A 14,077-nucleotide genomic window follows, 5' to 3' on the forward strand; every position below is an offset into this window, starting at 1 on the left:
TTGATATAAATTGAGAGTGGTGATGTGGATGTCCCACGTGATGTTCATGTGGGTAGGGTCTCTGCACTGCTGGAGGATTCAGGAGGCAGCCTCTTATTGAGATAAGCAACTTTTTTGGGGAGGGAGGGTATGTTTGTTGGGGGGAGATATAGGCAGGAATGGACAGTTTAATTAATAACCACTATCTATTTCTCCCTGACCCTAACTGGTCACACATGCTAACGCTAAAGCCAGGAAAGACCTTATGTTGATCGGCAAAGCTTCACTGAGCCGCGGCTGCAGTGTGGATGTTAGAATCCAGAGGAAGAATTGGGACATTGGCAGACGGGACTTTTGTGCGTCGACTGAGCACTGTAAGGTAAGGCACTAAAGGTGGCGGGTCTCGGATCTGACAGACTGTATGTGGGTTGTACAAGTAGACCTGAGGATTCTGAAGCCGTGTGGGCTCCAGGTGGATTGCTGGGGAAATTGTATAGTTAATTATAAAAGAGGGGGCTTAATGAAGCGCCTAAAGTGAAGTGACCCTGGTGGGAACTGCGTTGGAGCTCGGCCAAAGATCAAATCAAAACTAAACACCATGAAGATGTTATGCAACCTTAAATGACAACCTTACTGTTATTTGTGTTTTATTGTATTAATAAATTAACCAGTTTACTCACACTTGGGAGCTATTTTAGAGTAAACTCCTAAAGGAAATGAAGGGGGACAGGACATATTGTTACTGCACCACAATTCCCCCTTAGGGAAGGCCAGTTGTACCCGCCTTTCCTCCCACCTCATCATCTCCTGCACGTGTAGGAGGGTGAACCTGACAGGTGTGTCGAAGTAGACTAGCAGCTCTATGTTTAATCACACTGTATCTCCATCTCAATATATTTATAAATCAGGCTTGTGTTTGTTCCAGGGGGGGTGGAGAAAAGATCAATTTACCTCTACTTTGGCCTCGTCCAAACAGTTGTCTTTATTGGTGCCCAAAGACCCTCCTGAATGAATGAGTGGGTGGGCCAAGACATCGATGTGGTGGGACCGCTGGAGATCCCACCCAGCGATGAATTCTCCATCACAGACACAGACAACTCCCACTTCTTCGGTAAGTCATCTGCAAGCGATGAGCTAATGACAAGCATTGCAATGCTAATATTCACATTGACAGAATCAGTTGAGCAGCTATAGTCGGTTTATTATCAAACACACTTGGGATTTAGCTGCCTGATGGTCACATTAGCGAAATTATTTGCAAAATGCTCAAAAAGGAAATGCTCATATAAAGTCATAAATTTGGTTAATAACCATGATTTCATCAGAGCATACCACAGCTATGACAGCTATCAAATATCTCAGCATTTGTGTATGTCTTTAACTTCACCATAATAAGCTAGTAAGAAGTTAGCAAACATAAAAAAAATGTAAAACCTGTGGCTTTATGTCACACTAGCTTCATCATTTCCCTTCCCACTTGCTTATTTTATTCTAGTGTTTCTTTATTCATTTGACAGTATTTGATTGTCACAAGTGAGGAAACAAACTGCTGGCTGTAAATACTGGCAATGTTTTCAAGATAGACCTCCTTGTCTATGTTACTTTTAGATGACTGATGAAGTTATGATGTCGAATGGTGCGATATTTATTACTTTATTGCTCATGTTGCCATGGTGGTTGTGATCTATTGTCCAATTGCCTAATATTTATGGGCAGTGGTGGACTGAGTTGCCAACTGTCGTTCTGAAAAACAGCGAAGCCAAAACATTATACAGGACAAAAAAAAATATTTTTATGTTTCTGAGGAAAACTGATAGATCATATTTTTAAATAAAATAAAACAAGCAGGCAAACATTTCTTAGGTGAACAACTGTAAAGGATGCACATTTGTCCAGATGACCTTCACTTGAATATGTCACATATAAAACCAGTGTTCATCTGATACCATCATCCAACCAAATCTTCAAATGTCTGTAGTCAGCTACTTGGAATGATGTAAAGAAATATGACCAAGTGGTTAATGAGTAGCTGGGACAACCTTTGCTCAACCTTCACATTTCTCAAGCTCGTGCCAAGCAGTTGGGGATTGTGCTGCGTTCAGGGGAAGGTTTCACGCGTTAAAAGACAAGTGTAAAATGGGATTTTAGTCAGAGGCAACAGAATGACAAGGCGACAAAGCGCAGCTGGACTGCTGACATCATAACATCTGTGAACAGTTGCCTTGTTTTGGTCCCACAGAGATGGCCATGGTCCAAACCAAGTCTTCACGAGGTCAGTGTTATATGTAGTCCTTAATATCCATTGTGTCGGGCTGCTTTTACAGCATAGTTGACACTTTGTTATTGTAGAATCTCAGTGGTGTTTGAAAGGTTTAGTTAACACTTTGTACTAGCAGACTTCAACTGCGTGGTATTCCTGTGCTGTTCTAGAAACGTACAAAACTACAGACATTCCTCCCTAAAACGTGTTGTCTTGTTTGGCATTGAGATCCATATCGTTAAAAGACACAGTGTGCCTTTGTGCAAGTGTGTTGTTAATCATTTATGGGTTTATAGTACCGGTATGTGTTTGGTGCGTGTTACTGGCTACTGCTGTGAGACTTTCTAGTCCATCGGGTGGCTGTTGAGCAGCTGATGAAACCACCTATGTTGCTCCTCATCAGACGTGATGTTAAATAATATAGGGAACGCTTTCCCCCTCTCAGACAACAGAATTTGCCTTTTACAGAGGAACAGATAGTTGTGTTTGAAGAATTTGACTGTTTGTGGCAGTAGCCATGTGTGTTAAAGCATTGCTGTGGCCATAAAGCCATGTTTTATGGGCATAGATTTATTTGGTTTTCTGAAAATATAATATTTTCCATTTTCAGTGCACTTCAGGTCTGCACATGATGAGCTGTTCCTGGCTGCTCAAAGCCCTTGTTGTTGTTGTTGTTACAGTATAATGGTTCCACAGCTCATGGACCCAGCATCCTTCTGTCTACCTGCTGAAAGACCTCCACCATTACAGATGGGACCCACCTCACTCTGTGAAAGACATGATTTAGAGTTTAAATCGTATTAACTGGAGTATTGGCTATAATATGATACTTAATAATACCTAATATGATATGATATTGAACTAATGTATAAAACACAGATGCGAATGAAAGACATTGTAGAGAGCGCAAACATCTTTCTCATTCACCTCCTGTTTCTCTTTCAGATATGCTGACAGATCAAGGCAGTCCTCTGCTTCAAGATCCAGACATCTTAACCTTTCCAAACTATCCCAGTATGCAGTACACATCTATGGAACCAGCTATGCCTTCCACACCATACTACTCCAACCACAACTACTACCCTCCATACAGTGGAGATGAATGGTACGGGATATATGAACTGAGGAAAGGCTCCCTGGAGGTCAGCTATGATGCTGAGACAGAGGACGTGTCTCCTGCGGCGCCTGCTGTGTGCAAACGGACCAGGCACATGTCACAGGCAGGACGGGTCAAAGGGGAAGAACTGTGTGTCGTGTGTGGGGACAAAGCGTCTGGATACCACTATAACGCTCTTACCTGTGAGGGATGTAAAGGTGAGGGATGACGCAACTACTGAGGTAGAGTATGGAGCTTGATATCCATCCATATAAGTTAGGATCATTTATTGGGTCTCAGGTTTCATGCTAGTTTGACATTTTGTGCAGTATTTTTGAGGTTAAAGGTCGAACCTTCTGTCTCTAAATATATTCCCTAGACTGATTTGTTATTAATTTTTCTTTGGGTTTTATGTCCACAAGCAAGGAAATCAAAAATCACTGGTGCCAGTTGATTCTTTGTTTTCCCTCCTGGTGGTGGAATGCTTGACCTTGTGCCCCGTATATGACTTGCTCCTGAGTTTAAACCAAGTTTTTCATAGAGGTCAATCAGTATGATGCAAAGTTAATGTTTGTTTTTTTTAACGAACAGATAATCGTCTTAACAGTCATACAACTGTGAAACCTGATGTGATGCTGGTGATTGTAGATTTTACACCAGATCAGTTTTTAGTAGATGTGAGGAGACAGAAATATTTGACTTTATGCCTCAGGCCTTAGCCTCTTTATGCTATCGTGATATGCTGAATTTCTTCTGATTCCTGACCAAATGGGGTGGGGGGACGAATGGCGTGCGTGTAATTCCACGCTGTGAGGTTGGACAATGTCAAGAGTGCAGCAGCAGCAGGTCTGTCCTGCTATTTGACTGAGACGAGACTGAAGCCACCCTGATGCTTCTGCTAGATTCGGTTCCCTCTCAGGTTTCAGCTGAACAATGCGCTAGAAACGCGAGCCGGGCTGCATGTGAGCGCACAGTGCCCTGGTTAATCAAATGTGTCGTAGTGTCCAATAAGTGTTTCAAGTTAGCGTGTGCTGGAACAGCATCAGCTGTGCAACCTTGACATTTTGCATGGGGAAACACAGCTCTGCGATGCGCAAGGAGCACCTGACAAATCCCATCTTCAGAGTTCTGAAAAAGCAGAAGAGTGACCTGCAGAATACGAGAGGTGCCTGTTGTAATGACCCCACTGTCTCTCACCTGACCTGTGACCTCACTCCCAGCATTCTTGGCAGTGATGCGCTGGGTTCCCGCAGGCGGTTGCTTTTAGCTTAGCATGACTTGCTGAGACACAGGTGACTTTACCACTTTCCCAGAGATGTGTCTACATTTCCGTTCACCAAAATACTAAAAGAAAAACCCAAAACAAATTCTTGAAACCACCATATGTATAAATACCTTTGCCGAGGAGCTTATATGACAGCTGGCATCTGTCTGACTGTCTGCCCATCTGTCTGTTAGCAGAATAAAACAAGCAATTACATAATACTGTTATGTTGTTTCCTCCAAAGGCACAGTGTTTAGCTCAGTACTGTAAAGCTGTTAAAAAAATGCAGCATTTTCGCAACTAATCAACTGACTAAAGTAAAAAAAAAAAAAAAGATCACATCTTTTGTAATACGTACTTTAATTTAAAAAAAAAAAAACACCAAAAATGTTAATGTGGAAAAACCCCAACAAAAATACTATCTGCAACCTTACAACACCGCACCATTAAATCCCTATCGCCCTATAAATAGTTAAAAAGAAGTGAAGGTGTAATAAATGATAATAATGTCATTGACTTTTTCCTCATACAGTGCCTGATTACAAACGGGTTGTGAAAATCTCTTTTCCATCATGAACAGGTTTCTTCCGGCGGAGCATTACAAAGAATGCCGTGTATAAATGCAAGAGCGGTGGGAACTGTGAGATGGACATGTACATGCGCAGGAAATGCCAGGAGTGTCGGCTGCGGAAGTGCAAGGAGATGGGCATGCTGGCTGAATGTGAGTCGGTGGAACAATCAATCAGTATGATGAGGAAACGAAAGTTTCGGGGCACTGTTCTCTCTCTCTTATGGCCACTGCAGATGAATTATGTGGGCAGACTATCGTCTCTTTATCTGGCTGTCAGAGGCCTCATTTTCCATTCTGACATGGCCCACTGAACGCCGGGTATCGACTGTCGCCTACATCAGACAACAGAGCTGTCCAGCCATTCAGCTCTGTTACAAAAATAGACACAGTTAAACTGGCAGGCGGCGGTGATGATTTGTTTTCTGAGAAGAGAAGAGAACCTTAATTTGACAGCAGAACTCAGAATAGAAAAATGGTCCTGGTTCAGTATCAGCAGGACTCGAGTAGCTCATAAATAGTGCAGGGGTGTGATGACTCTTTCAGATGTTTGGGAGGGTTGTCTCTAAAAAAATTATCAATAGCGGAATAGGGAAATATGCTCTGCTGGTAGAAAATGGTCATCCTCTCTGCACTGGTAATGCCTGAACACAGGTGATATAAACTTGATGCCGTCTTTGTTGCTGCCCACAGGCCTCTTGACAGAGATCCAGTGTAAATCAAAAAGGCTACGAAAGAACACCAAAGCCTCCCCGGAACAGTCGACCGGAGATGAGACAGAAGCCGGAGACTACGGGGATGGCAAACACGTCTCCTCCACCACTAAACCATCAAAGGTAGCAAGAGCGTCTGTGGTGGAAGGGCTGATGTTTGCTCTGCACTAACAACAGGAATGTGCCATCGGGTTGGGGTGTTTCCTTGTTTGCACGCAGAAAAAGGTTTCATTCACCAAAGAGCAGCAGGCGCTCATGAAAGTCATCATAGATGCTTACAACAAACATCAAATTCCTCAAGACGTGGCAAAGAAACTGGTAAGAGGTCAGAATTAAAGTGTTTCGGGGGGCTCAACTGATTGTAACTGAGGGTGAATCCTCATTTCCCAGCTCCAAGACAAGTACAGCACCGAGGAAAACTTCCTGCTGCTGACGGAAATGGCAACAAGTCAAGTTCAAGTTCTGGTGGAGTTCACCAAAAATATTCCCGGTATTTTGTCCCTTCCCTCCCGATTGGCACATGTCAAACGACTTGCCGCTTTGTGAGATTTGCGTCGTGGTCTTCCTGACAGGCTTCCTCTCTCTGGATCGCGAGGACCAGATCGCTCTGCTGAAGGGTTCGGCTGTGGAAGCCATGTTCCTGCGCTCAGCTCAGGCTCTGAACAAAAAGATGCCCATCGGACACACAGAAGTTCTGGAGGAGAGGATCCGCAAAAGTGGTGAGGGGACCTAACCGGTGTGGGAAACCCTAAAGGGGCCGCTACGTACACCCGGACAAGCCCAGACAGTTTAGTCTTATCACTTCCCTGATTGTTGGATCGGTGCGACACTCTTTCTCTCTAACTGGACCGCACACAACTACAGAATGGGGCAAAATCCAGCCAGTCCAGTCAAAACAGGCTTTTAATTTATTCCAGTGTTTTTCCTTTTTATCTATTAGAGGTGTCATTATGTCAACCAGGTGGGACAGTTGGACAGAGAGGGGCTGTCCCTTGGCGCAGCCCTATGTGTGAATGGTTTGGATAGGAGATATTCAGGCTAAAGGCCAGTGTGAGAGAATAAGGGAGCATAGCTGTCTGAAGAGACCATTGTTGCTTATCAAAACATCAAGAGGGCTATTGTCCACCTCTCTGCCTCTGCCTCTCCCTGCTGGCATTTGTGGACGTTTGATGTGCAGTCTTCCAGTGTGGAGAGTGTAAATGCTTTAAAATGCACATATTCCATTTCTGTTTGCCTTTGCTATGTCTGGATGCAGCTATGCTAATTGTGCTAATTTCAGTATTTCCCTTCGCAGTATAACAACCGTTCTGGTTGTGACATTGTGACCACATCGACAAACCCACCAATGGCATTAATAATGGAGTTCTCCCTGCCCTGTTGGCAGAGGTGGTGTGTCTGATATCACTGTAACGGCCTATTCTTGCAGGTATCTCAGAGGAATTCATCAAACCCATGTTCAACTTTTACAAAAGCATCGGAGAACTCCACATGGTGCTGGAGGAACAGGCTCTTCTCACCACCATCACCATCCTGACACCAGGTAAGCTGCTGTCAGTAACTTCACTCTGTGAGGCAGGTTCAACACACCTAACGGGTTCTTGGCCTGTCCAGACCGACCTTATGTTAAGGATCAGCCAGCTGTTGAGCGTCTCCAGGAGACTGCACTGGACCTGCTGAGGAAGATGTGCGTTCTCCACCATCCCCAGGAGCCACAGTACTTTGCCCGTCTCCTGGGCCGCCTGACGGAGCTGAGGACGCTCAGCCACTACCACGCCGAGATGCTCGCGTCCTGGAGAGTGAACGACCACAAGTTTACCCCGCTGCTTTGTGAGATCTGGGATGTGCAGTGAGTCACATGTGAGGAAACTGTGGAGATGACATCATCGAAACCAAGAAATGTCACATATTCATATTGGATTAAATGACAATTAAGAATTTTATCCGGTGTAATCTGTTGGTCTCCTGACCTGAACTTGTACGGTTTTTTTTAGAAGTGACAAGACCGTCATGTCCATTTACTGTGGCAGTCTTGATACTTATCTCATTTTTGAGACTTTTGGGGCATTGTTTAAAGAACCAAACAAACACTGGAAATCATTTCAAGTGAAAGGTGGCGTGTCTGCAAAGTGCCATATGTAGATTAGATAGAGTTAATGAACAACTCTGTTTGTTTTGTATTTGTAAAATGTAACGTCCTTGCACGTACTTGCTATAAATACACAAAGAATGTGTCTCAATAAATAAGATTATGGAGAAAATGACAGGAGTGTTTTTTTTCCCGAATGGTGCGAATAAAATAACACTCAGCATTTTTGTGATTTACTTGTGTTCACTTCAATTTTTTTGTGTCAAAATTCGCTAACACAATTGAATATCTACATTTAATACATCCTCTGTTTTATTGAACCATCCATTCATATTTTCTTTCTTTTTCAGCAAAACACAAGCAACGCTTTTAAAAATGTGTAAATAATGGAAATCAAGACAGCTTTATTAAATTAAGTGCAAACTAAATCAAAATCAATTAAACACTTTATTTACTTTACATAAAATGCCACAACTGATGCAAAATAACCACAATTGCAAATTCTACTTCTTCTACTCAATAACCACAAACATCTATAGACCTTATTTCCTAATGAAGATTTATGATGTTTCACAAATTTGACGATACAACCAGCGTCCATAACTGTGTAGAAGCGACATCTTGCGGTAACAATTGGTATCAACATCGATATTCAAATTCAAATCAAAGTAGTCACAACAGTAAACCTAAGTACACTACATAGATGGCATATGATCACGAGTTGTTTCCTTTTAATTTTTGATATTAAATAGGCAGTTTTAGTCACTATAACAGTGTTCTATCCAGTGTGGCGAGAGAAGGGACTGTCTTTGCTTCAGGATACACCAAGAAGCCAGAAAAGGTGGTGTACCTGCCTTGGTTGCTGTAAACAGCGTAACGCTCGTCCTGCTGGCTGTACAGCCACACTCTGTCCCCTCGCTGGAGAGACAGCAGCAGACTCTGACTCTGCATCTCCCGCCTCTTCGACGTGTCCTCATCGAACACCATGGCCTGCACCTCACCCTTCCCGGTCATCAGCTTCACAGACACGGCCCTGCGGGGGTGTTTCCCCACAGTGAAGGCGAAGAAGTACGCGCCTGGAAAGTGGCACGTGAACAGGCCTGAGGTTTTGTTGAAATGGCCCCCAATGTTGACGTATTCCACGTCAAAAGACAGCGGCGGCTTCTCCTGCTGCCTCCGGCTCTGGCCCATGAAGGTGGAGGTCCGCGCTACAGAGAAGGCGGACTGGGGCTCCAACGAGGTCTGACCTCTGAACTTGGGGTCAGCTGGAGGAGGACAGCTTGGGAATGACAGACCTGGAGACAGGTGGTTCGTCAGGTAGCTGTACGGGGAGATGTCAGGGTAGACGAGGTAGCCGGAGAAGGTGATGTAGGGGCCGGCGTTGCTGTACAGAGCATACTGAGGACTCTGCTGCAAGAGCAGCCACACGGTGTCCAGCTCCTTCAAGCTGATCATCACGCTTTGACTCTGCACCTTCCGCCCTCTCCTGAGGTAGTCATCATAGGCCATGGCCTGCACCTCTTCGCCGTTCTTCACCAGAATCACAGACAACATCTTCTTGGGAAATTTACCCATTGAGAAGGAAAAGTAGTACGCGCCGGGGACGCGGCAGCGGAAGTGACCGGTGTCCGGGTTGAAGTCGCCTCCGATGTTGACCATGAGCCTGTTGAAGGTCACTGCCCTCTGGTTCCCTCCTAGGATGCTGTTGGTGCGCGTGGCGGAGAATGCGGAGCGGAGGCCTGAGGCCACTGGGGGGGCATGAAGGGCCGAGGCAGATCCAGAGCAGGAAAAGATGAAGACGAAGGCGCACACCAAGGAAGGATGTGGGCTCCACCGAGCTTAAAAAAGAAAAAAAAGATAAAATTACAGCAGCTGGATCAACAAGAAAATAAATATTATCATTTTTTATTATTAAATAAAAAAAGGATCATAAACTCATTTGCTCGGTGGGAGAGGAACAGTTTTAATGTGATTAAAAGTCTGGCTGATTTGCGACGCTCCTGATTCAGGGGGGGTCGAGGTGGACGCTGCCACTCCTAATGTGGCTGATATTGTCTGTTCTCCCTGTGCACTGAGACAAGGGATGGGATTAGGCACTGGTTCAACTGGTCCTCTGTGTTTGGAACAATGGACATTTTTTTTGAAAAGTTGGTGGAATGAGGGAGAGCAAAAAGACTTTAATCCACTAACACATGGATCTGTGGTTTAAAGGGCCTCTAGATGCTTTATTGACCCTTTTGGGCACTATTTTACTAACTCTGTTGAGACTTTTTTTAAATAATGAATGTGCGCCTTATTTTGGTGACCATTCCATTCAAAAAGAACTTAACAAGGGCACGAAAAATGTCTCATGATTGGAAATGATAAAGGAATTTGAAGCTTACCTGCTGAGCTGTACCTGTATAGAAACTCCATACTGTTCACCATGTCGTCAGCCTTTAGATTAACGCTCCTCGTTCAACGTCCATGTCAGACCTGGCCCCACCGCCAAAGGGACGATGCTTTTGTCCGTACGGATGCGCCAGGAGGAGGAGCTCCAAAGTCCATCCAACTTCAGCCCCCCCCCCATTCAGGCAGGAAAACAGAAATACTGGAAAGCTCAGGTCTGAATCTTGCCTTGCTGTGTCTAAGTCAGACAGGTGCAGTTCTTTGCTCCTCCCCGCTATCCCTCTACGTCCATCACTGCAGCTTCTCTCCGCCACACACCCCAAATTGTTTGTGGATGCAGTGTTAAAAAGGAACCGCTTATTTCCTTTTTTCTTTTAGGGATCTGTCATTGCAATGTTCTTGTTTTTAAAGCTACGCTTAAAAAGGAACATACACATACACAGACAAAAAACCTGGCTCTAAATTCATATTAGGAGTATAATTAGTGCACCTTAAATTAAACCAATAAAGTTGAGTTGAAGTTGATTATTGTTGACATCAACACCGTTTTTAAAACAGAAGTGAATATTAAACCATCGTAATGCATGTAACATACAACGTCTTATTGTTCGTTTCAAAAAGATAGATTTGTTCTGTCCAGCATGATAGAAAATGGGAAAATCTTCTGTCCAGACTGTGTTTTTAGCTCCGCGGGTGACAGTTTTAGACCCGATGTCCTTCCAGCCATCATGTGATGGACACACGCTCATACCGGAAGACGCGTCTTGTTTGGCAGCCAAAGGAGGACCGGAGAGAGGAGAGCTCGCCTTTAGACAACATGTCCGGGTTGTCCAGCAGGATCATGAAGGCAGGTATCTGTTTTTATCCTTTAAAAGCAGCGCCGGGGGCTTTTCTCCGAGTTTTCACCCTTCGGAACTCTAGTGTTTTGCTGGGACGCCCCGGTTAGCATTTGGGTGTGCTAATGTTAGCATCCGAGAAGAGGATGTGCAGGCGGTGTTTACTCTCCATGCCATAAAAGATCTTAAATAAACTAATAAATAAATACACCAGAGCAAACTTTAGGAGTGTTCGTGTTATGGGAAAGAGATGTTGCAAAGCATTGCGCTTTTGTGCCTCTTTAAATAGTTTAAGGAGTTATCTTGAGTTAGCAGTTAGTTTTGGTAACTAATATTCTAATATAACACTCGAATCATTTAATCGTGCACAACCGTGGCGTCATCAAGGGAATAGTGCGTGTATCTCAGCTTTTAGGAGCTCGCTGATGATCGTAATGAGGATTTGTGTTCCACCAGTAGCTGCTGTTCTCTTCTGAATGTTGCGATTTTTTGTTCCAGTTGCACAAACTTGTTGAGTTTAACAGGTTTTACCTTTTCAAAAAATAAAAAAAAATATTTTGACGGAAATGATTTCACCGATCACTTCTGTGAAGGTTACTAGGGTTCGGTGTGTTTCGATATCGTATTTTATCCAATAACACAATAAAAAAAAAATCCTAACTCACATCTATCGTCATAACTGACCTAATTTTGTCTTTATTCCCCACATGGATCACGTCCTTTTTTTTTTCTAATTACAAAATAATCCCTTCAGGACATGATGGGAACAGTTCTTGCTGGTTTGGGGCCCCGGGTGTGTGCCTGGAGCTAGGTGCCCCCGTCCCTGTCTGTGTTTGCCTTGCACAGTTTTGTCTGGGGGATATCAGAAAAATTCCTGGAATCTAACCAGTGTCTAAGTAAAAAAACGTCTAATAGAAGAGTGATGGCTGTTGTTTGGTTAATGAAAGAATGTGCTGTACAAAATAGTGTTGGCTGTGACTTATTTACACCGGGGTGCTCAGGAAGGCAGCCAAAACGATCATACCAACAATATATATACAATATATTTCCCTCCCAGGAAACTCGGCGTTTGGTTACAGAGCATGTCCCAGGCATCAAGGCACAGCCGGACGAAAGCAACGGCCGCTACTTCCACGTAGTCATAGATGGACCCCAGGACACACCGTTCGAAGGGGGGGTCTTTAAACTTGAACTCTTTCTCCCGGAGGAGTACCCAATGGCAGCTCCTAAAGTCCGCTTCATCACCAAAATATATCACCCCAATGTTGACAAGTTGGGAAGAATATGTCTGGACATTCTGAAAGGTAAGAAAATGCTTTGTAAATTAAAAATTGACCAGCTGGTGCTTCTTGCTGTCCCGCATTTGTTCTGTTAAGCGGAAGCAGTTTAAGGTTTTAGTCAGTATAGCCAACCCTTGGCGCCACCATCCCTATAATGGCATTTTTATCACGGTTCATTATTCACACTGTGTAATCATCGCATTATTTCTAGATAAGTGGTCGCCAGCTCTGCAGATCCGTACGGTGCTGCTGTCAATCCAGGCGTTACTAAGCGCTCCCAACCCTGACGACCCTTTAGCCAATGACGTTGCAGAGCAGTGGAAGTCCAGCGAGGCTGAAGCCATGAAGACAGGTGAGGGATGTCAGCGCGCACGTGGGTTTTGTCAGCCTGAACGTGCATGGAGGGCCGGGCAAGGCAGTGCAATGTTTTCTGTTTTAAAATAGCATCAAATCACCTCAAGGTTCGGGGACTTAAAGATCTGTGTAAGTACTGTAGGTCAGCCGAAATGACATGACCTCTTGTTTAATCTTCACAGCGAAGGCGTGGACCAGACTTTATGCCAGAAACAGCTGAAGCGACGCCAGTGGACGCACGTTTTCCTGGTGTGCCGTCTTAAACATATATCTGTAAGCTTACTTAATGGAATAAATGACCATATTATAAAGGAAAACTGTGGTGAGGCTGAAAGGCGCCCCGCCCAATCTTGTGCAGCGTCACTTCCGTTGACGTTCGAAGCAAACACAAAGCTCGCCCCTGCCCCCATTGTTTCCTGTAGCTGCCACGAACACGCATCAAAATCAAGTGTCCTACGGTAACGTCACTAAGACGGCTGGGCTAAGTCCAACTGTATGTCGCCCAACACCACATGAACAACATCTGAGTTGTTTTTAATTCCGATCTGTGTGTTCTTATAAATATAATATAAAATATAATATGCTGCCAAAAGCCGTACTGACGGTACCTCTGTTGCAATAAAATGATTTCAATTGCTCTCTGTGTGGCTGATAGGCTGTGGGATGGTGTAGGAAGTTTTATTATTAACACATTTACTGCGGCTTTACACATGACTAATCATTATGTTTTATCATCAAAGACAAATGTTGCATGTTTCATTAATGTTTCATTAATGACTGTTTTTAAAGGTTGGTGGGAAGATGGTGGGGGTGGAAGTGTTCAGACTCCCAAAGATTAAATACTGTAAACTTGATCTCTCAGCTGGTTTGACTTTTTTTTAGTCCAATGTCCAATCCTCCCTGTTTTTATTAATTTTCTTTCTATTAATCTGCAGGAAATTTACTGTATTCTCTTCCTTGTGTGATGAAACAGTCCACCTGAATACTTTTGTCTAGGAAATTAAAGACGTTGATTAATAATGACGTCTACGGAGTCTATTATTTGAAAGGAAAATTATATTGCAATAAAAATAGTATTATTTAATTCACCTACAGATTATGGTTCTCGCCATATGTAGGGACACCTTTCTTCCAATAGGGGGAGACATTGACGTTACAAGCGCCGCTATTGGACATTTTAACTCCACTAAGTTTGGGTCTTATTTGACCATGGGTTTACAGTATCGATGCAAATATAAACACTACACTATCAC

The 14,077-nt window shown here is 43.8% G+C and overlaps 3 protein-coding genes across 7 annotated transcripts; 2 read left to right on the forward strand and 1 right to left on the reverse strand.

Annotated features, from left to right (window-relative positions):
* The first annotated feature begins 157 nt into the window (after positions 1-157).
* On the forward strand, positions 158-8,141 carry nr1h4 (nuclear receptor subfamily 1, group H, member 4). Of its 5 annotated transcripts, XM_057052483.1 has the most exons (12): positions 158-358; positions 744-815; positions 905-1,090; positions 2,219-2,251; positions 3,185-3,553; positions 5,180-5,320; positions 5,861-6,003; positions 6,100-6,198; positions 6,271-6,370; positions 6,453-6,599; positions 7,307-7,420; positions 7,492-8,141. In XM_057052483.1, exons 3-12 carry the CDS (start codon positions 988-990, stop codon positions 7,728-7,730), a joined length of 1,488 nt encoding a protein of 495 aa, XP_056908463.1. In that variant the 5' UTR covers positions 158-358; positions 744-815; positions 905-987; the 3' UTR covers positions 7,731-8,141. The 5 variants fall into 5 exon arrangements, with proteins under 5 accessions (XP_056908463.1, XP_056908462.1, XP_056908464.1 ...); XM_057052482.1 differs by having other exon boundaries at positions 158-815; XM_057052484.1 differs by lacking the exon at positions 744-815.
* Positions 8,142-8,260: 119 nt separating this feature from the next.
* On the reverse strand, positions 8,261-10,947 carry c1qtnf13 (C1q and TNF related 13). Its single transcript, XM_057052487.1, has 2 exons — positions 10,351-10,947; positions 8,261-9,804 (listed from the first exon to the last, which is right to left on the reverse strand). Exons 1-2 carry the CDS (start codon positions 10,391-10,393, stop codon positions 8,732-8,734), a joined length of 1,116 nt encoding a protein of 371 aa, XP_056908467.1. The 5' UTR covers positions 10,394-10,947; the 3' UTR covers positions 8,261-8,731.
* A 102-nt stretch (positions 10,948-11,049) lies between these two features.
* ube2na (ubiquitin-conjugating enzyme E2Na) lies at positions 11,050-13,844 on the forward strand. The gene is made up of 4 exons (XM_057052488.1): positions 11,050-11,201; positions 12,248-12,494; positions 12,682-12,822; positions 13,007-13,844. Exons 1-4 carry the CDS (start codon positions 11,088-11,090, stop codon positions 13,042-13,044), a joined length of 540 nt encoding a protein of 179 aa, XP_056908468.1. The 5' UTR covers positions 11,050-11,087; the 3' UTR covers positions 13,045-13,844.
* The last annotated feature ends 233 nt before the right edge of the window (positions 13,845-14,077 follow it).

Source organism: Takifugu flavidus, chromosome 13 (genome assembly GCF_003711565.1).
Source record: "Takifugu flavidus isolate HTHZ2018 chromosome 13, ASM371156v2, whole genome shotgun sequence".
Lineage (NCBI taxonomy): Eukaryota > Metazoa > Chordata > Actinopteri > Tetraodontiformes > Tetraodontidae > Takifugu > Takifugu flavidus.